Genomic DNA, 20,624 nt, shown 5'->3' with positions numbered 1-20,624 from the left:
TTTATAAGAATGAACATAGAATTTCCAAGAGATTTGGAAAACAAAAAGGAAGTACTCAAGAAAGAAATGAAAGAGACCCACGTGGTCCAAAATGTTATGAGTGTTCTGGCTATGGTCATGTTCGCAATGATTGTGCTAATCTCAAGAGTAATAAGCTAAAAGACCAAAAAGCTTTCAATATTACCTTGAGTGACACCGATGAGGAAGAAACTCCTAATTATATGGCTTTTGTTGCATCTTATGATTCTGATGATTCTAATCAATCAGATGTTCAGTTTGCCTCTGATAATGAATCAAATAGGGTTAATGATCTTCAAAATTCCTTTAACAATTTAATGGAAAAGTTTTCTATGCTTAGAAATACTAACTTGAAAATTGTTAAGGATTTTAAGAATCTTGAGCTTGAAAGGAATAATTTGTTGAAATCTTTAAGTAATTCACATGCTGTTTGCAATACTCTCAAATCTGAAAATCATGTGTTAATTACTAAAAATAAATCCATTCAAAATGATCCGATTGCATCTAGAAATCACTTGAGTAAATTCTCTAGTGAAAAGCTTGATAAAATTTTGCATATTCAAAAGCATTCTAGCGACAGATCTGGCTTAGGATTTGATAAAACTGCTTCTTTGTCTTCTAACCGTGCTTCTACTTCAAAGACTGTTTTTGTTAAACCAGTGAAAGTAGAAGAATCTTCAAGTGAAGAAAAGCAAGTAATTGCTCTAACTCCTCAAGGTAAAAAAGGTAAGAAAATCTACATTGAGCCTCATGCATCTTACCCTACACCTAGAGTCGTGCATCCTCCAAGGAAATTACCTTCTCAAAGGTTTGTCCCTACATGTCATCATTGTGGCAAAGTGGGTCACATTCGACCTCACTGTTTTAATTTGAAACCTCATGTGCATATAAATGAAAATTCCTATTCTAAGAAAGAAAGTGAGGGTTTGGTCATAATGATGAGAGAAGTGCTATCTAGGCTAGATAAGTTTGAGCAAAGTCATAAGTCTAGACCTAAGATTTCTCAAGTTTGGGTCAGGAATGATGATACCATTCACCCCTTGAGGGGGAGTGGTGATGATCTCACCTTATGTTAGGTGAGTCACCCACATGCCTAGGATTGATTTTCTTGCATATCTTTGCATATCCTAGAGCATGTTGTTTTTTGTTTTTCATTGCATTTTTGTTTTATTTTGTTTTAAAATTGTATTTTGTTTGTGTGCAATTCTTTTGTGAAAAATAACAAAAAGACAAAAATATTTTACTTTGGTTGTTTTTTTTTCTTCTCTTTATTTTGTCTTATGCACCTAGATAGTTCATTAATTTCTCATGTTGCTTTTTATGAATTTAATTCCTTGCGTCTTGGAATGTTCTTAATATGCATGAGATGAAAATTTGTGTCAATGGACTTGTTTTTGTGGTTACCTAAAGCCTGAGCTTATGTGGTACATTTTGCCTATGCTTTATCTCTTGTGCACAATTAAGCTTAAATTGAGGTTTTGTTTCACTTTATTTGTAAGGTTTGTTAGGTAATCATATGAGGTTTTTGACTAGTCTTATTCTTAAAATTGACCATATGCTAGTTGAACCTAGAGCTTAAAAATTCCTGCTTTCTCTTTTGTGATAAGCACCAAAAGTTTAAGGACATTTTCTCAAAGAGAAAAATAAACAAAATAGTGAAACAAATAAAATCAAAAGATCATATTCCAAAAGGAATTTATTTCACTGTGTCAAACTTGTGCAAAATATTTTACAAAGAGAAATGTATAGGATGAGAGTGGCTAGGCCCTAGTATGATACGGTTTGACTTTTGATTTGATATAATTGTCAAAACCTCATGGTGGTGAAACTTTCTCCTCATTTTGTAAGTTGAAAATTTTTCTCTTTGAATAGCTTACACTCACACCACACAAGTATGGGTTGAATGGAACATTTTTCTTTGCTTGGGTTAAGCAATATGAGTTTCTTACCATTTCTAGTCTCATGTATATTTTGCATATTTGGAGCATGTTTGAGATATTCATTGTGCAATACATGAGTCATTGATGTGTATATCATGTGTATTCATTTGACTTTTGAGGGGAAGAAACATGTTATGCATTGAGGAGAAGTTTTGCTGATGTTTCTTTATGATCACGCATTCTACGTCATTTTTTTTCATGAGTTTTATTTATGTTTTCTTGTTCCACATATGCCTTAATGTATTTTGTGAAGTATTTCAAGAAATATGAAGACCTTTTGTCATTCTGTGACAAAAAGGGGGAGTAAAGATGGGGAGATGATGGGATTGACTCGGCATTTTGGTTTTGTCACTGAGTTGCCAAAGGGGGGATTTGTTAGTTCTTGTGTTGGCTTAATTCAGTTTCAAAATGCAGAGGCTACTGTTCATGATCTCAAACACTAATATAGAATGCTCAGAATCCAATCTCTACCGTTCATAATGTATATTCATGTGTTATGAACGTCCCTGCAAAATTTCAGCTCAATCGGACCACAAACGCCTATCGATTGGAGCTGTTGATCAAGACTGGACAGAATTTTCAGAATGCTGATTGCATGCCAGGTCCGGACCGCCCTTCCCTGGGTCCAGACAGCATTTTCAAAAAATAAAATTTTGCTCCGCAAGGCCCTGTCCGGACAGCCCATTAACCTGTCCGAACACCACGTAAGTTTTAGGCTAAAAAACATGATTTTAAGTGGGTTAGGTCTAGGGTTTTGTCGGGGGTATATATACATCATTATAGAAGAGAGAGGTACGAATTTTCACCCCTAGAGAGTTCGTGTGAGGCTGTGCTTGAGTGATTATTTTGTTGTGAGCCAAATTGATTCCACTTAGAGGATTTTTGTTAGTTTTGATTTTGTGCTTAATTGAAGTCTATCGAAAGGGTCCGATAAAGAAGAATCACGTTGAAGAAGATTATGAGCGATGAGACAAGTTGGAGGCTTGTCGATCTTACAAAGTTAAGGTCTTGCAAATGGTTGTAAGTATTCCTAGTGTCTGTAATCTCTGGATAATCTTTTGATAGTGATTTCCTGGGTTTGGCTGCCCGGGAGAGGTTTTACTTTTAGAACGTTTTCTAAAAGGTTTCCTCTTCGTCACCAAAATCTTTGTGTGTGATTGTTCATATTTTTGTGATTGTTTGCTTTGATAAATATCCGTTAATTCCGCATAAAATTGTGATATTTATCTGTTTAGAGTTTTTCAGTTACCATGATTTTTTTGTTCTTTTTGCTCTTACTAGTTAGGTAACTTTTCTTGTATACACTATGTGTACCTGAAAACACCTTACGCTTTTAATGATATCTCGTTTAATACGCAATTTTTTTTTGCTCTTTCTCACCACGCGATTGACCCGCATGGCCGCATTGTCTACGTTTTTTTTTTTTTCTTTTTTTTTCTTTTTTTTTTCAAAATCTCCCAAAAGCCTCATACAATTTTTAAATTATCGAATTGCCCTCCAATAAGTAGTAATATTCAAAAAAATTATAATGGGCCCAATTCATGATCCATTCTATTCATTTGGCCCAAATTTGTGCTCTTTTTATCCAATACAAAATTCAAAGTATTAATAGATTAAAAGTTTAAAATTTATAGTAGGACTCATTGATTCCATTTGGTCTGATTTTGTAAATCAAATTTTAAATGACCGAAAATCTGCTTACTAAGTCCATTGATAAATCCTCTTATCAGATTCTTACAAATTCCCCCACCTCTGGTGCACCCCACACAAAGTGGAGTTGAGAAAAGCGTTTGCTTGACATTTGTCAGAGTTGTTTGGGCATCGGGAAAGCCTCCATTTTTCGTAGCCATTCATTTGAAGTGAAGATTGTCTTTAATCTGAGTAAGATAGATAGAAAGAAAGAAAGAAAGAAAGAAAGGAAAACGGTTTTCAGCATACACTTTCCATCTTGCTGAAACACCTTACCTGAGAGTCAAATAGAGATAATTACTTTGTCATATACTTGAGATTATACATGTTTAAATAAAACTTACCACTAACACCATAGTTCTTAACAACCATTTTTAGAGAACACAATACAAACTCAAAAGAGACCTTCAACTCTAGGATGCACCACAATAGGACTCCTCACTGTGTATTTCGAATTGTTATTGACCCAAACCAGTTGACCAAATGAAAATTGGCGATCCTTAAGATTTCCTTTATATGTAATCGTAACATTAAAAGATCTTTGTTCATACTTCTCTTTGAACACCAATATCATGGGTGAGAATTCAACTGTAGTACCCAAGGGTGAATCCATTATAGCTTTGTAAGTTTCAGCACCTTCGCCAACATTTGCCACAGTCCTCTGAAATTTAAGAACAAATGGTTTCTTATGATCACTATAAAAGGAGATCGATGGGCAATTAAGATCAAGAGAAGGATTTGAGCAATTTCGCTTAGTAATGTTGAAGACTTGCTCCTTACTAAACTTTGAACACAATAGATTCACAAAATCTTGGGGGGTTGCATCGTAAACCAAACCAGGGTCAAGTGCCCTGTTAGGATTAATATGACCTGCTCCCATGTCAAAAGGCGAAGCAAATCGAGAATCATAGTCTTGAATTGGAGCTAAAGCATTATCCAATGTATTTGCAGAGGTAATTATAGCAGAACTAATGGCAGCTGTACTCCAGTTTGGATGTGCGACTTTTAGAAGCGCTACCACTCCAGCAACATGAGGACAAGCAAGGGATGTCCCAGAGTTTATGATATAATTACTATATAAATTTGTTTTAAACCCTGTATGGGTCACTGCTATGTTTGGAACCCAAGCAGCCAAGACCCATGACCCAGGTGCCATTATATCTGGCTTCAAGATATCTGGGAAGCTCAAAGATGGACCTCTGGAAGCGTAATAAGCCACAGTCGGTGCAGGCTTTGTCTTCGTAAATGTTTGTTTGAAGTTCATGGTGACATTCAGCGAAGCAGCATTCTCCATAGAAGATATTACAACTTCAGCCTGTTTTGAGCTAATCACAACGCAAGGACAAGGAAAACGTCTTAAGTCTCGACGTTCTTGTAATCTAGCATGCTCGGAGACAATTATTGCTCCTAATGCATTGGATTTGGCTATAGAATCAATTTGATTAGAGAAATTCCCAGTATCGCACATTATAATCTTGTCCTTAACGTCGTATAGTTCAAGTGAAGTACATGATGATAGAGTGGCCTTTTTGTACACTAATGGTAGGTTCTGTAGTACGGTGTCGCCTGGAAACAAAGACCATCCAGAAATAGTTTCACCATTTCCGAAAATCAATGATCCAGCAAACCATCGATCAATGGTGCCCGCAGTGACTGTTAAAACCCATGGACTCCCATTGGATATAGTATACGGTTCTGGTCCATTATTTCCTGCAGCGGCTACTACCACTACGCCCTTCTCCATGGCTGAAAATGATGCTCTTGCAAAAAGATCTTCGTACAATGGCGTTAGTACACTATAGACTAAGGAGAGGTTTATCACATCCACGCCATCAGCGACAGCTTGATCTATACCGGCAATGGCATCAGATGTATAAGATGCCTCATTCCACGAGACTTTGTAAATTGCCAACCTTGCATGTGGTGCAACTCCAACGGCTGTTCCTTTAGCATAATCAAAGTAAGACACTTCATCAACATAGTTACCTGTAAGGACAAAGTTAGTGTGGACAACATCAATTGTAGAATAAAAATGTACGTGAGAATTGGACTCTTTGAGAACACAGACGTCTGTTTAATAGACTTTGTCCTACCTGCAGCTATAGAGGCAACTTGGGTCCCATGCCCTATATCATCCCTAGCAGAGTCTTTGCTAAGAATTTTGCTGGGATCTATATTTGCTTTCATACCTTTATTGAAGTACCTAGCCCCTATAATCTTGGAATTACACATGGAGGAATTAAAATCTTCTCCTCCTACACATGAACCGTTCCATTTAGACGGAACTCCTGCAGACATGCCCTTGTCATTGAAGCTTGGGCTTTCTGGCCACACACCACTATCTACAATGCCAATGATAATATCAGTGCCATAGTTTGAGACATTCCATAGGCCGTTAGAGACATCAAGAGAGAGAAAGCTAGGAGTGTGGGTGGTTTCAAGTGTGAGAGTTGTGTCAATATAAGCGGAGATGAACCCTGGAAACTTTTTTAAAGCTTCAAGTTCATCAAGAGTTAAAATAGCGCTAAAACCATGAAAAACATTATTATAGGTGTATAGATGAGATGGTAGGGATTGATGGTTTACCAACAAGGTAGGGCTTGCAAATTGAAGCGAATTAATCATGGATACGTACCAATAGTGATGATTGGTAAAAGCCTTTGGCATTTCAGAGTTATCCATGTGAATAATATATGAGGACCTCCTCACCGACATTGACATAACAGAAAGACTTAACAAAAACCATGCAAGAAAGAAAAAGAAATGAAGTGAAACCATTTTGGCAGGATACTCCATATTGCCCTTAAGGATGAAAACCTTTGCCTAGATATGAATGTTATATATGGTACCAAACATGTGTAGTAAGTTTTTGAAGCATTAAAATTGATAAGAAATTTCAAAGCCCTACCTTCTTCAATTTTAAACTGGTTTGCCTCGTATTGGTCAAAAGGTCGTTACCGATTGATGATAGAGACTAAACAATTAAAAAGAGATATAAAGATTCGATGAAAAAATGAAAATAAATTAAAGGACGAGTTGTATCCTTTTGAAAACATAATGAGGCAAACAACAACTTGTTTGATCTTTATAGAGGCCATATTAAGAATGAAATTTCATAAAATTATACTATTCAAGAAATAATATCCTAGTAATTAAATTTGTCTTATTCCGCTAAGGACAAAAATTTTATTCAAACTGGTTTGGAGAAAATTTTATTCAATCTACTCTAATAACAATAAGTGACAAGTATCATTTAACAATATTTTTAGATTTCTCAAAAATTAATGTTTGGATTCTTAAATTAGTAGAATGACATGATAACTGATCCCACTCATACGTATTAATTGTCTAGAAAATCTTTGAGGTGGTTTTTGTTTTTTATTTATTTTTGGTATTCAAATGGAGGGGATGTCTTTTTTGAAAAAAAAAAATTAGAAATAAATTTACGAAAAATGAGAATTTGAAATTAATATTTTCAGAAATATTGATATATTTCCTATAAAATCAAGTATGGGCATCAATATATTTGTTGCATTTAGATTATCAAACATAATGTCCAACACCTAATAAATCACAATCATTTTCCAAGTAAATCACTATAATTTACTATCACATTTGGACTTTTATTTTTAAAAGAGGATCTTTGCTTGCTTATATCACCCATGATCCCCAAAAATAACATTTTGTCACTTTGTGCACGACACTTGATTTGTTTCACAAAAATAACATAGACTATGGCCACAAAATGCCACTAACTTCACAATGATCCCTCAAATGTTGGGTGAGCCATTGACTTTATATCGGACGCTTAAGGAATAAATCATCGTACGTACATCTACTCAAAATTGGATTATAAACCTCCCAAGACGGATGATAGGTAGAATATAATATTAAGGACATGCTTATATAATTTAATTGAAGACATGTCTTTTAATGATATGCTATGGTTAATCCATGATAGGTTTAGTGGAATGACATAAATTTCTTTCAAACGGGAAATTTCCTACAACCAACTTCAATAAGTGGCAAATGTCATTTCTCACATGTTTTTTTAAATATCCTTAACAAGTTATTTATTGTCATTTTATTAGTCTAGAAATCCAAACATTGATTTTTGAAAAATCTAAAGATGTTAAATGACACTTGTCACTTATTAGAGTATGTTGAAGGAAATTTTTTACAAATTAATTTGGAGGAAATTTGTGTCCTTTCTTAAATTCTATTTTTTCGACTACTATTTTTTTTTTTTTGAAAGATATTTTCGACTATTACTGGAAACAAAGATTGGGAGGGTTGTATTCTATTATTTATATTCAATTACCAACATGTAGATATGTGTACGTGTGTATATATATCCCATAGATTTTTTATTTTTATTTTAATCTAATGATAATTTTAGAAATCACATCAACTTTGAGAGGATAAAAAGATAATAAAAAAAAGATTCTAAGTATTACTCCATGTCTCCCTGTAGCTCTTTCTCTCTTATTTTTATTTGCAGCGACGGCACTCCCCTTTGATCAATTCGTGCAGTGCGCTTAGGAAAATTCAAGAAGAAAGATAGCACAATTTATCTCTGCGACGACTTATGAAGTGATTAAATAGTTAGACTAATTTAAATATTAGAAATATATTTTATTACAAGAGATTAATCCAAATTACTTTATGCCCTTGATGGATCCAATTATCTTTATTGAAAGCTCCGTCTGATTTCCTTAAGTCCATGGACGCTTCGGCTATCGTTGAGTCGGGATAAGGAAGCATGGGATATTTTAGAAATTACACATGAAGTAACAAAACCTGTTAAAACTTCCAAACTTTATATGTTAATTTTCAAATTTGAAAAGATTGGAATGTAAGAGGATGAGACATTTGATGAATTTTATGCCAAGCTCAACGACATTCGTAATTTTAGTCTTAATATGGGTAAGAAAGTTTCTTATGCTAAAATGGTGAGAAAAATCATGAAGTCTTTATCTAAATGGTTTAGACCTAAGGTCGCTGCTATATGGAAGAACGCAAGGACCTTGATTCCATAAAAGTTGAAGAGCTTGTAGGTTCTCTTCAAAAACTACAAGAACACTTTGCCTCAACATAAGAAGAGCAAGTCCATTGCTCTAAAAACTGTTAAGGAAGAGATCGATTACAACTCCAATGAGGAAGCATTGAATGAAGAGGACCTTACGATATTTGTTAAGAGATTCATAAAAAAATTTAAACCTAAAAATGAAAACTTTAGAAATATAGCTTTTAAGTTTAATGAGAAACTCGATGGTGATTTTAAAGGAGCCGCCCAAAGGAAGAATGGGAAGGCATCAAGTATCATCAGTATTCGAACTGAGTGTGCTAATTTGAGAAAGTCCAAACCTAAGGCATGCTTTAGTAACGTGTCAATTTCTGACATGTCACCAAATGGTGACGTGTCAGAAGTGACACGCTACTATACCTTTAGTAACATGTTAGAAATTGACACGTTACTAAATTCCTAGTAGTGACTTTGAATTTGTTAACCCGCCGCACATGTTGCTAACGATATGTCACTAACAGGCCGTTACTAAAAAATCAAATTTTTGGAGTGGTCCATTGCTCTAAAAACCGTTAAGGAAGAGGTCGATTACTCTTCCAATGAGGAAGCATTGAATGAAGAGGACCTTACGATATTTGTTAAGAGGTTCATAAACAATTTTAAACCTAAAAGTGAAAACTTTAGAAATATAGCTTCTAAGTTTGATGAGAAACCCAATGGTGATTTCAAAAGAGCCGTCCAAAGGAAGAATGGGAAGGCCAAGGAAGACAAGAACTTCCAAGGCATCAAGTACCATCAGTATTCGGGCTGAGTGTGCTAATTTGAGGAAGTCCAAACCTAAGCCATGCATTTAATGCCACTCAAAGTCATGAGTCTAACAAGGAATAACTTGTAGATACCCCTGAAAAGGCTATCATTATCAACTACTTGGCTTTTGCTGTCTCTTATGAGAGTCCTCAAGCGTCTGATGAGTATAATACTCTGGACAAGCATGATTCGTCTAACGATGAGTCTGAAGGGGAAGATGACCTTCAAGCTGCCTATAATAATCTTTTTGAGAAATTCACCAAACTAAAAAAGTTGAACAAAAAGACCTTAAAGAAATTCAATGAGATTGAACTTGAAAAATTGGATGATTCTTATATTGTGTGTCATACTTTGAAATCTGAGAATGCAATATTGTTGATTGCTAAAGTGAAATCTCTAGATAATGAATTGAAATAATCCAAAGATTATCTGAAAAAATTCTCCAGTGATAAGCTTGATAAAATGTTGCATGATCTAAAACATTCTTTTGATAGATGTGGTTTGAGATTTGATAAATTTGTTGCATCTTTTTGTTAAGGAACATGAAGTAGTTGAAGCATATCAAGCAAGAGTGCGCTCGAGCACATCCTCTAGTGCCCTTGTGCGGACGAGTAACAGCTAGTTTTCCATCGCGAGTGCGCTCGAGCGCATCTCCTATAGCGCTTGAGCGCACTGCACTCCTACATAGACTCTGTTTTTGTTACAGAATACAATGTATTCAATCTCTTCTATCAAGTTTGCTTGCATCCGAACTGAAGTAGTTTAATATTTGTTTATATTAAAGCTTTCTAATTGTATAAATTCTCCTAGTTCTAGGTGTATTAGCTCTCCTAGTTCTAGTTGTATTAGTTCTCCTCCTACTTGTTTTCAATTGTAACTCTTTGCCTATATATACAATGAGATCGAAGCTGAAACTTTATTCCGCCAAAAGCAAGTAGACTTTATTCCACCAAAAGCAAGTTTCTTTGCTTTCTTTCATCTTCTTCTAATGTTGCTTCTTTTTTTAAGACTGTTTCTTAAATCTAAGATAGAAGAAGTTAAGACTGACGTAACCCTATTTGGATAAGGTCAAAAGTGTTTTGTTTAAATGACTATGTGATTGTTGATATTGTTGGAATCTTTACATTCGGCTCAGATCATTTTTATTTTGTTTTCCGCTATATTATTACTTTGATAAGTTAGTATTTGAGGTAGTAAATCTAACTAATTACCAGCTAATTAGTATAAAAGAATTACGAGTAGCAATCTAAGTTAATTACATAAATTAATTAATTTTGGGGGTATTACAACCAGAGTCAATCCACCACGTGTTATGAGCTACATTTACCAAATTTGGTTCATAACAAACTAAAGAAAGAAACATACCTTTCTTCTCAAGCCATATTTTATATTTTAGGCCGATCTTCTTAGAATGTCTCATTTTCTTGCAGAAGAAGCACTTGAGGTAAAAAGTGTGATGCAAATTGAAAATAAAAGTGTGGGGAGTAAACCTACAAAATAATAATTACGTACTTACAATTAATACTCATGCTGTAAATCACACTAAACCTTATCTAATTTACTAACCCATATTAGTAAATTTAGAGAGTAAATCAATACATACAACATTACCATGATTTACTTATCTTTATGATGAAACTAATGGAATGTAGCATGATGAGAAAGATGAATTCAAGACCTTTTGGCAACAAGATTTCAACTTAGCCATCACTAAGCTAGTCCATTTTATAATTCGATGCAAATGTTCAATGTCATGGAAATAATGGTAAATATAAGGCCCTTTCCTGATCAACTATATGCTTTCCATACATAAGATGTTTTGGCTTGTCATTATGTATAAATTATCCTTTATTATGACATATAAACAATTATAAGATTTTTCTTTTTCTTTTTTAACAATAAAATGGGAAAATGGAAAATATGAGGAAAAGTAAATTTTACTTCAATAATTCGGCCCCTTTAACTTCAATAAGCATTAAAATTGAAAAAAAAAGAAAAGAAAAAAAAAGAAAAAAGAGTGTGGGGGTGTTTCAACAGAGAAAATGGGTTGGGTTTTGGTAAAGGCTCAGCGAACGGGTTTGATTGGCTCCAAAAGCCCAACAACTACATGATGAACGGCTTTTACGAGAGCATCCAAAATCTTATCGAACTCTAGGCGCTCTTTTCTCGCTCACGAAGCTTGTAGAATCTTTACTGCGGCAGCGGCACTGCGTGTATCTGGTGCGCGCACCGTTTCATTCCCTTTGAATTAGCATACTGCTTATGTAATCTCTCTCTCTCTCTCTTGACTGCATCAGTATTGTTCACATAATGCACATGGATTGTTTGTGAAAATGCGCAGCCAGATGAGGAGGTTTGTGTTGGGTTTGTACTTTGTGATCATGCCCCCATGAATTTTAATTTAATGTGTGTTAAGCTAGCTGGGTTGGTGAGGACTGGTCTAGGTCCCCCTTTTGCTTTGCTACTTCCTGCGTTCATAGCTCTTTTAGATTGCCATCAAAGATGTTTAGATATCAATGGTCTTTTGTACATTTTATAAGACCATCCCACTTCATACCCTTTTTGGGTTAGATAACAAAACGAAAAGAGAAAAGGAATGGGTGGGTGGGTGGTAAATGTCTTCGTTTTCTTTGCTTAAGGTTGGTTTGAATTCTGCTAGTGCTACATTCATGTTATGGTAGAGGCGTAGAGCGGTACTTAGATATATGGGTTCAGCAGTGTTAGCCTTCTCAAGTTATCTTCCTGACTCCTGAGGCCTTGGAGAGAGAGTGGCATTACCCTCTTCTACCTTTTTGGGGAAAAAAGAAAAAACAATAGCCTAGTAATACCGAGTAGGTAATGTAAAACCTCAGCTGGAGTTCAGAGGTTAGCTATTCCAAACTCCTTCAGTGTTAACTACAGCAAAAAAAAACCTACTAAAAGAGAAGCCAAATGAAATCCTCAAAGGGTAATTCTCAGGATGGAGTGGGGTTGTGGGGGTGTGATTTAGTTGAAAAAAAAAAAAACACTTTTCACTCCCAAATTACCAACCCTCTGGCTAGACCATCAAACTTTAAAATGCGTACTTGATCCTTTTCAACTACCACCCCATTACAAGTTACACCCTTTATTAGCATTTGGTGTTAAAGGAGACGAAAAATGTTGCAATTGTGCCACATGTGAATTTTTTAACTTGAACTTTCGAAAATGCACCTAAAAAAATTGAAGGGGTACGTGGTCGAACCTCCCCCCTCATGACTGAAGAGCGGTTCGGCCACCCCTTCAATTTTTTTTTTAATAATTTTTAGGGACATTTGGGGAATTAAAAAAAAAAAAAAAAAGTCACGTGTGGCATGCTTGAGGAATGTTTCGTCCATTTTAACACCAAATGTTAGCAAATGGTGTGATTTGTAACCGAGTGATAATTGAAGTGGATAATTGTCACATTTTAAAGTCCGATGGTTTAAGTGCCAAAGGGGTGGTACTTTAGGGGAGGAAAGTGTATTTTTCCAAAAACAAAAATTGAAAGATTGACTGGATTAACTAATGTGTATGTATATGTTGCTCAAAACGAGGATTTAGATAGAAACAATCCTGTTGGGAGGAAAGAGTATTATTTATTGTATGCTGGATGGTGTCTGCAAGATCAAAATTCTAATTTGAGTGTGATGGCTGAATATGAAATGGCATGACGTGAATGCCAATATATATATATATATATATTGGTGTCTCTCTTTCTGTTTTTCTCCTCTTTTGTGCAATGAGAAAAAAAGAAAATTAAAGAAAAAGAAAGTCTTTAATATTTGAGATGGATTGCCATCAACAGGATTCTTTATGCTAAAGGTATGGGCTTCGTTACTCATCCTTTGATGGTTCACATTCTTAGCACCTTGTAGAGAAAAGCCCTTGATTGAAGTAGAAATTTGTCAGCTGAAAATTCATAATGCTCACACGTTTAAAAATGTCCAAATTACGAAAATTAAACCTAAAGCCTATTAAAGTGAAGAAAATAAAAAATATATATATAACTGACATGATAATAAACTATCCAGCTTTGGACAATTTCCTGATCAAATATGGGACTCCAATTGAGCTACATTCAGTTGTGTATAACTATCTAATTAGACAGCATAGATATATAGTGTTGAGCTGTCCCTGCTACATAAGGTGACAATCCCAGCCAACTTTAAAAAAAGAAAGAAAAAAAAAAAGTAAATGATTCACGCGGGATGAGGCAACCATTTTTGGTGACTTCAGTTGGTGATCGAGGAGCAATTTGTTGTGAGGTTTTGCTAAAATTTCAGTATGTTGTCCCCATCTAGCTTCATTTTGGCTGTTGTAGATTGTTGAAATCCTTCTCTGTTTGTTTGGTTGCTAACACACCCTTGGTGAGATACTTTCTAGTTGTTGTTAAGACCATCTCAGGATGGACGGATGGTTGTAGCAAGCCAAGAATGATATGTTCTTGATGCTTTGGTAGTCTCTGGAAATTGTTCTACAGATGATTGGCATGAACCCATTATTTCAAATAGCGGAGGGTTTGATTGGACTAAGTCTCATGGTTTTTCCCTGCTCATTGGAGGTTTTCCATGTAAACTATTTGGTGTCTTGCTTTGTGCTTTTCTTGATATTTATTATTATTGTTATATTTTCAGGTTGTGATTTGGTGCATTGAATCATTATTGCCTATTTAGTTCATACAAAGAGGGGTCAAAAATGTTGTTGTGTTACTAATTAGTGTTCACCCTAACATTTAGTTCTCTGTTTATTTTATGCATAAAATCCTTTCCATTGTTAATGTGTCATTCCTTTGATGCTTACTGCATATAGGCCAGGAAGTTCTTAAATTAATTTCCTATGTTTTGGAGGAGAATCTTTAGCAATTCTTGTTTATAAAGTTTGGTCCTTCTCAATATTCCCAGAGTTCATAAATTCATGGATCGATGGTGTGGAGTTTTAAAGGTTCCATTGTGCTCTGACAGCAGCAAGTATTATAGAGTTGCAGCATCTCTGTGCCTTTCACGCAGTTCCAGAACCTTAGCCGTAAGTTCTGTTCACTCAACTCCTGTAAAGCACTAGTGCACATTGTTTGCTGTTCATTACTCGGAGAAAATTATGGAAGCCTTGTATGTCTCTCTTCAATTAAATTCACCTGATATATTTAGTTTTGTATCCAAGGCTCCTCCTTCCTCCAAGCAATGGGAAGTGACTATTAAATTGCTACAAAGACTCTCTTTCTCATGTTTATGAACATATCAATCTTTCTTCAGAAAGACCATCTTATCTTGTTCTTAAACCCTATATTCTGAATCACTCTTTTACAATTATTCTTATTTTCACTTTGTGTTGGAGGCAGGTGCCTTCTGCAAATGCAGTCTTTTTCAATGGAGATCGTGTTGAAGGGACTGGGAATCCAGTGATTGAGAGGCTGTCGGATCTACAGAAAATAGCTGGAATTCTGGTTCAAAAATTTGGAGGTTCTATCAACGCATGGGTCATTGAGGCTTCTGTTTTTAATGGGCCTTTTGCTGTCTATGAAGATTTTATTCCATCTGTGAATCAACGGGGAGAGCCAAAATCATATAGCCCACTTGGATTCCCAGCTTCTAGGTCGACTGTCACACTTTTGTCAAATTGCCTTAAAGAGGTATGTTTGGTAGCAAATTTGTCCTGTCATGGCTTTTATTTTCTATTTTGTTTTGAAAGATCACGTTGTTTCACATTATTTATGGAAAGTGTCGAGCATAACATTGTCATGCTTTTTGTCAATAATTATGTTTGATAACCATTTCTGTATGCATACACTCAATCTTGAAGTTCAGCAGAGAAATGATAAATTTGGCCTATATCATTGCAAACATATTTTATATCTTGAAGTTATGTTTAGCCTGTTTTGTAGATTGTTGCTGGCTGATATTAAATAAGGATTTTACCTTGAAAATCTAGGTTGACACAAAAGAAATAATTAAGGCCTTCAAAACATTTCCAAGTACTTTCTCCTATGCACCAAATGAAGCATTATTGATAAATGAATGAATGCTGCATTGGAGTCTCTTTTACAGCTCAAGAATGTATATTGGGTATCTGTAGAAAGAAGAAAATGTCAATCTGTTTTAACAATTAGATTTTTTGTGATTCTTGTGTCATATACGTTTAGGAAAGGACATAATAACATAAAGATATTATGTAAAGAAGCCAGCAGGTATACTTTTAAAAGGATAGAACGTGTCTGATTTTTATGAGAATGGCAAAATAATGCAAGAGGTTTCTTTGCTGAAAGTATTTTCTTATTGAATTTGGTGTTGAGCATTCACAAGAAGTGTGAATGATTTCTTTAATTATTCCACTGAACTTGAGAAGGGCAGCACATTCTTGCTCTGTATTACTCTGGAGAATGTTCTGAGTCTGTTTAACATTTCCCTTACTGTTTTTCAATAATTGTTAAGCATTTTTAAAACTCCTAATCATTCCTTAACATTTAATGGTTTCCATCATCTTCCTTTTTTTCCAAGGCAGGTAAAGAAAGCAATTTCAAGGAAACAGGAAGAACAACAGCCAGCCAGCGCATCTGCATCACGTCTCTCTCAACCCAAAACATTCATCCTTGGATTTAGCAAGGGCGGCACTGTAATTAATCAGCTAGTTACTGAGCTTAGCTTCTCAGATGTCAGACTCACTGGAAATGCACCCTGCACTGAAGAACAGTCGAGAAGTGGTCAGCATTCCAGTTTTTCAGAAGAGAGTAAAATCATACCTAATACAGAGGAAAGCCTTTTAAACAGCATCACTGAGATCCATTACTTGGATGTTGGTTTAAATTCTTCTGGTGCATATCTAACCGACCATGAAGCGATTGAGAGAATCTCCAACCGCCTCATACAAAGAGCTGAGGGAATTCGATTTATTGTTCATGGAACTCCTAGGCAATGGTGTGACAGTAGGCGAGTCTGGATTCGCAACGAAAAGGACCAATTAGTTCATATGCTTGAATCCCAAGCTCAGAGGAGTGGAGGAAAATTAGAGGTCTGTGAAAAGTTTTATTTTTCTGATAGGCCTCCTGGTATGCAGATGCATTTTGAAATCATTGAAAAGTTTGATGTGAGTTGAGTTCTATGAGTCTGATGCCAATGGAGTTCAAAACTCTCCAGAGAGCTCTAGTCTCTCTCGTCCCCCATGGTGCTGCCGCTCCTCCTCCTTCCTCTCCTGCCCTTCTCTCTTCCTTTTTTAGTCTTTTTTCTTCTTCTTTTTTCCCTTGTTTTCTCTGCAACATGAAGGCCAAATCTGCAGCGTTTCCTCTCTCCACCCATGCGCCACTCATCCTCCATCTTTGGCCTCTTCCACCCAACGACGATCTCCATTGGTGGTACCCTCTTTTTGTCCTTAGATTCTAAGATCCAGTTGCAGACTAAGAAGCAATATCCCTTATATCTTCATTGCAGGTTCTTTTTTTGGATACCATAGTGGTGCTTTGCTCAAGCAGCTTGATTCATCCAGTTACAGTGCTCTTTCTCCTGCTGCGGCTTCAAAGCTCAAGTGTTGCTATAGTCGGTGTTTTAATAGGCTAATCTTCCTTTGGTTTGTTGCTTCAAACCACCATTCATGGCGGCTTGGTTCTTGGCCAAGATGCCAAGCTTCAAATGGGTCAGGCCAATCGTTTAACCCATTCTCAATTTGTATTGGAGTATTTGTTGTGTTGCTCTACTTTCTTTCATGTTGTGTAACTTGCTGTAATTTTTCCCTTCCCCATCTCCCTTTTTAAATGCCAAAAAAAGCCAAAAACAGAGTGTTTTAATGGCAAGTGGAGCATCCATGAACATCTTGTATAGGGTAAATCGAAAGTTTGAAACCTCACTTGTATGGGTACCTTTGTCTCCCCTCCTTGTAACCCAAACATGGGAGAAGCTTCAGCAGCTCTATTAGCCATCTTCACTGCTCATGACCTTAAAATTATCAAGGTCATTCTCAATACTCTAAAATTCAAGCGAGAGAAATAAGGACGATTTTTTTTTCTTTTTAAAGAAAATAATATTTACTTAAGATTAAAATGACACGAAAAGAATATTAAAAGAGCATCTAACAATTTCTTTTGTAAGAACCATTTAGGTGAGAGAACACTAAATAGCATTTCTCTTTAGCATAAGGAAGAAGCAAAATATCCAAAAATGGTTAATTTCCATTAATAACTGAGCTCCTAGGAACGACACCGTTAGCTTCCCACTCTTCTTCTCCGCTACCTCTTCTTCTCTTTCATGTTTTTCTATGAAAAAAAAAGAAAAGAGTAGAGCAAAATATACAACAAAGTCCTCCATTTTCTTTAATTTTCCAAAACATGTACTTAGCCGCCGCTGTCCAGAGCCATCGGTAACGCCTTCCCTTGGTCATCCCGGCGAAACGAAGTTTCCGGCCGAAACCCACATATCAGACCGGATTTTGGAGACCAATAGCTTGGTCGGTATTCTCTGTCCCTAAACTAGCTCGCATCCACCCAAAGGTCCGATAGACTCAGACTCTGCTCCCTCTTCTTCTCTTTCACTTCCACATCCCAAGGTAACGCTTTCTCTATTGTAACATTTGGGTTTAAGCATTTTCACCCAAAGCCTTAACCTTTCAATGGCACTTTCTGCAATCTCTAAATTCCTCTCATTCTCACATCCCCTAAAAACCCCAAAATATTCGACCCTAAATTCCCCCACTTCTTCCTCTGCGGAGAAATTCTACAATCACCTGCGGAGAAACGGTGCCCAAAACATAGAGAAAACGCTGGCCACAGTTAAGGCCAAATTGGACTCCAAATGTATCACTGAAGTCTTACATAGATGCCACCCAAATCAATCCCAAATGGGTATTAGGTTTTTCATTTGGGCTGGCACTCAATCCAGTCATAGGCATAGCCCATTCATGTATGGCAAAGCTTGTGAATTGTTTGACATTAAAGGAAACCCGAGTTTTCTTGTTGATGTTATTGAGGGTTATAGGGTTCAAGGGTCTGTGGTAAATGCCAAGGTATTTAAGGTGGTTTTGAACCTGTGTAGGGAAGCTAAGCTTGCTAGTGAGGCTTTGTGGGTGTTGAGGAAAATGAAGGAATTTGCTTTGCAGCCTGACACTACGGCGTATAATGTGGTTATAAGGTTATTTTGTGGAAAGGGTGAAATGGATATGGCAGAGGAGTTGATGAATGAGATGGGATTGAGTGATCTTTATCCTGATATGATCACGTACGTTGCAATGATTAGAGGGTTTTGTAATGTGGGTAGATTAGAGGATGCTTGTGGATTGGTTGAGGTTATGAGGGGGCATGGGTGTTTGCCTAATGCTGTGGTGTATTCTGCTCTTCTCGATGGGGCTTGTCAGTGTGGGAATATGGAGAGGGCATTGGAGTTGTTGGTTGAGATGGAGAAAGAAGGCGGGGCTTGTAGTCCGAATGTTATTACATATACATCTGTGATTCAGTGTTTTTGTAAGAAAGGTCAAGCAATGAAGGCATTGGAGTTTTTGGATAGGATGAAAGCTTTCGGATGTTCTCCAAATCGCGTTACAGTTAGTAGTTTGATAAAAGGTCTTTGTGTAGAGGGGCATGTAGAAGAGGTTTATAAGGTGATTGATAAAGTTGTTGCGGGAGGCAGTGTTTCATATGGTGATTGCTATAGTTCTCTAACACTGTCTTTTGTCAAACTTAAAAAACTCGAGGAGGCTGAGAAGATCTTTAGGATGATGCTTGCCAGTGGGGTCAAACCCGATAGTTTGGCATGTAGCATTTTGATAAGGGAGCTTTGTTTGGAGGGGCGGGTGTTAGATGGATTTATGCTATGTGACGAAATTGAGAAAATGGAGTTTTTGTCTTCCATTGATTCTGATCTTTATTCTATTCTTTTAGTTGGGCTTTGTCAACAAAGCCATTCGGTGGAGGCTGCAAGGCTTGCAAGGTTAATGCTCAAGAAAGGAATTCGATTGAAAGCTTCTGATTTTGACAGTATAGTTGAACACCTGGAGAAATTTGAAGATGAGGAGTTAGTTCAGCACTTGAATAAGGTTGGAAAATAACATTGATAAAAGAAAGTATGTCTGTCTTGGGGGGATCTTATTTGATGATTTGAGAAGGTATGTATGGTAGCTAATTTTTCGTTTCATAGCTTTTTTTTCTATTTTGTTTGGAAAGATCACGTTGTTTCACATTATTTATGGATAGTGTCAAGCATAACATTATCATGTTTTTGGCAATAATTATGTTTGAGAACCATTTCTGTGTGCATGCGCTCAATCTTGAAGTTTGGAAGAGAAATGACGAATTTGGCCTTTATCATTGCAAACATATTATTTATATCTTGGAAGTTATGTGTAGCCTGTTTTATAGATTGTGGCTGGCTATATTAAATAATGATTTTACCTTCTTAAAAATCTAATGAAATTTTAGTAGAAAAAGTACATACACACTAGGTTGACATGAAAGAAATAATTAAGGCCTTCAAAACCATTTCCAGGAACTTTCTCCTATGCACCAAATGAAGCATTATTGATAAATGAATGAATGCTGCATTGGAGTCTCTTTTTACAGCTCAAGAATGCTGCATTGGGTATTTGTAGAAAGAAGAAAATGTCACTCTGTTTTAACAATTAGATTTTTTGTTATTCTTGTGTCATATACGTTTATGAAAGGACATAATAACATCAAGATTTTCTGTGAAGAAGCCAGCAGGTATACTTTTGAAAAGATAGAGCTTGTGTGATTTTTATCATAGATATTTAGAGGATGGCAAAATAATGTAAGAGGTTTCTTTACAGAAATTATTTTCTAGGCACTAATCAAATTCATAAATGTTGTGTTCTTATTAACTATGGTTATTAAGCATTCACAAGAAGTGTGAAGGATTTCTTTAATTATTCCACTGAACTTGAGAATGGGAGCATATTCTGGTTCACTATTACTCTGGAGTATCTTCCGAGTCTGTTTAACATTTCCCTTACTGTTTTTCAATGATTGTTAAACATTTTTAAAACTCCTACTCATTCCTAACATTTAATGGTTTCCATCATTTTTTTTCCAAGGCAGGTAAAGAATGCAATTTCTAGTAGACAGGAAGAACAACAGCCAGCCAGTGCATCTGCATCATGTCTATCTCAACCCAAAACATTCATGGCCCCTCACACGGGTTGGGTAAAATTCAGGC

The 20,624-nt window shown here is 36.0% G+C and overlaps 3 protein-coding genes across 5 annotated transcripts; 2 read left to right on the top strand and 1 right to left on the bottom strand.

Moving 5' to 3' along the window:
• Positions 1 to 4,041: 4,041 nt before the first annotated feature.
• Positions 4,042 to 6,362, bottom strand: LOC132172536 (subtilisin-like protease SBT3). The gene is made up of 3 exons (XM_059584052.1): positions 6,283 to 6,362; positions 5,741 to 6,171; positions 4,042 to 5,633 (listed from the first exon to the last, which is right to left on the bottom strand). The coding sequence occupies exons 1-3, from the start codon at positions 6,360 to 6,362 to the stop codon at positions 4,042 to 4,044; spliced, it is 2,103 nt and encodes a 700-aa protein (XP_059440035.1).
• A 5,257-nt stretch (positions 6,363 to 11,619) lies between these two features.
• LOC132185611 (uncharacterized) lies at positions 11,620 to 17,448 on the top strand. Of its 2 annotated transcripts, XM_059599372.1 has the most exons (5): positions 11,620 to 11,744; positions 14,382 to 14,502; positions 14,816 to 15,106; positions 15,976 to 16,482; positions 16,899 to 17,448. In XM_059599372.1, exons 2-5 carry the CDS (start codon positions 14,395 to 14,397, stop codon positions 17,022 to 17,024), a joined length of 1,032 nt encoding a protein of 343 aa, XP_059455355.1. In that variant the 5' UTR covers positions 11,620 to 11,744; positions 14,382 to 14,394; the 3' UTR covers positions 17,025 to 17,448. The 2 variants fall into 2 exon arrangements, with proteins under 2 accessions (XP_059455355.1, XP_059455363.1); XM_059599380.1 differs by having other exon boundaries at positions 15,976 to 16,992.
• Positions 17,449 to 17,581: 133 nt separating this feature from the next.
• LOC132185595 (pentatricopeptide repeat-containing protein At5g47360) lies at positions 17,582 to 20,595 on the top strand. 2 transcript variants are annotated; one of them, XM_059599353.1, is made up of 2 exons: positions 17,582 to 19,557; positions 20,507 to 20,595. In XM_059599353.1, the coding sequence occupies exon 1, from the start codon at positions 18,070 to 18,072 to the stop codon at positions 19,498 to 19,500; it is 1,431 nt and encodes a 476-aa protein (XP_059455336.1). In that variant the 5' UTR covers positions 17,582 to 18,069; the 3' UTR covers positions 19,501 to 19,557; positions 20,507 to 20,595. The 2 variants fall into 2 exon arrangements, with proteins under 2 accessions (XP_059455336.1, XP_059455344.1); XM_059599361.1 differs by having other exon boundaries at positions 20,503 to 20,579.
• Positions 20,596 to 20,624: the final 29 nt, after the last annotated feature.

Source organism: Corylus avellana, chromosome ca1 (assembly GCF_901000735.1).
Source record: "Corylus avellana chromosome ca1, CavTom2PMs-1.0".
Classification (NCBI taxonomy): domain Eukaryota; kingdom Viridiplantae; phylum Streptophyta; class Magnoliopsida; order Fagales; family Betulaceae; genus Corylus; species Corylus avellana.
The sequence above is the reverse complement of the archived record's forward strand: the minus strand, read 5'-3'. Positions and strand labels throughout refer to the sequence as shown.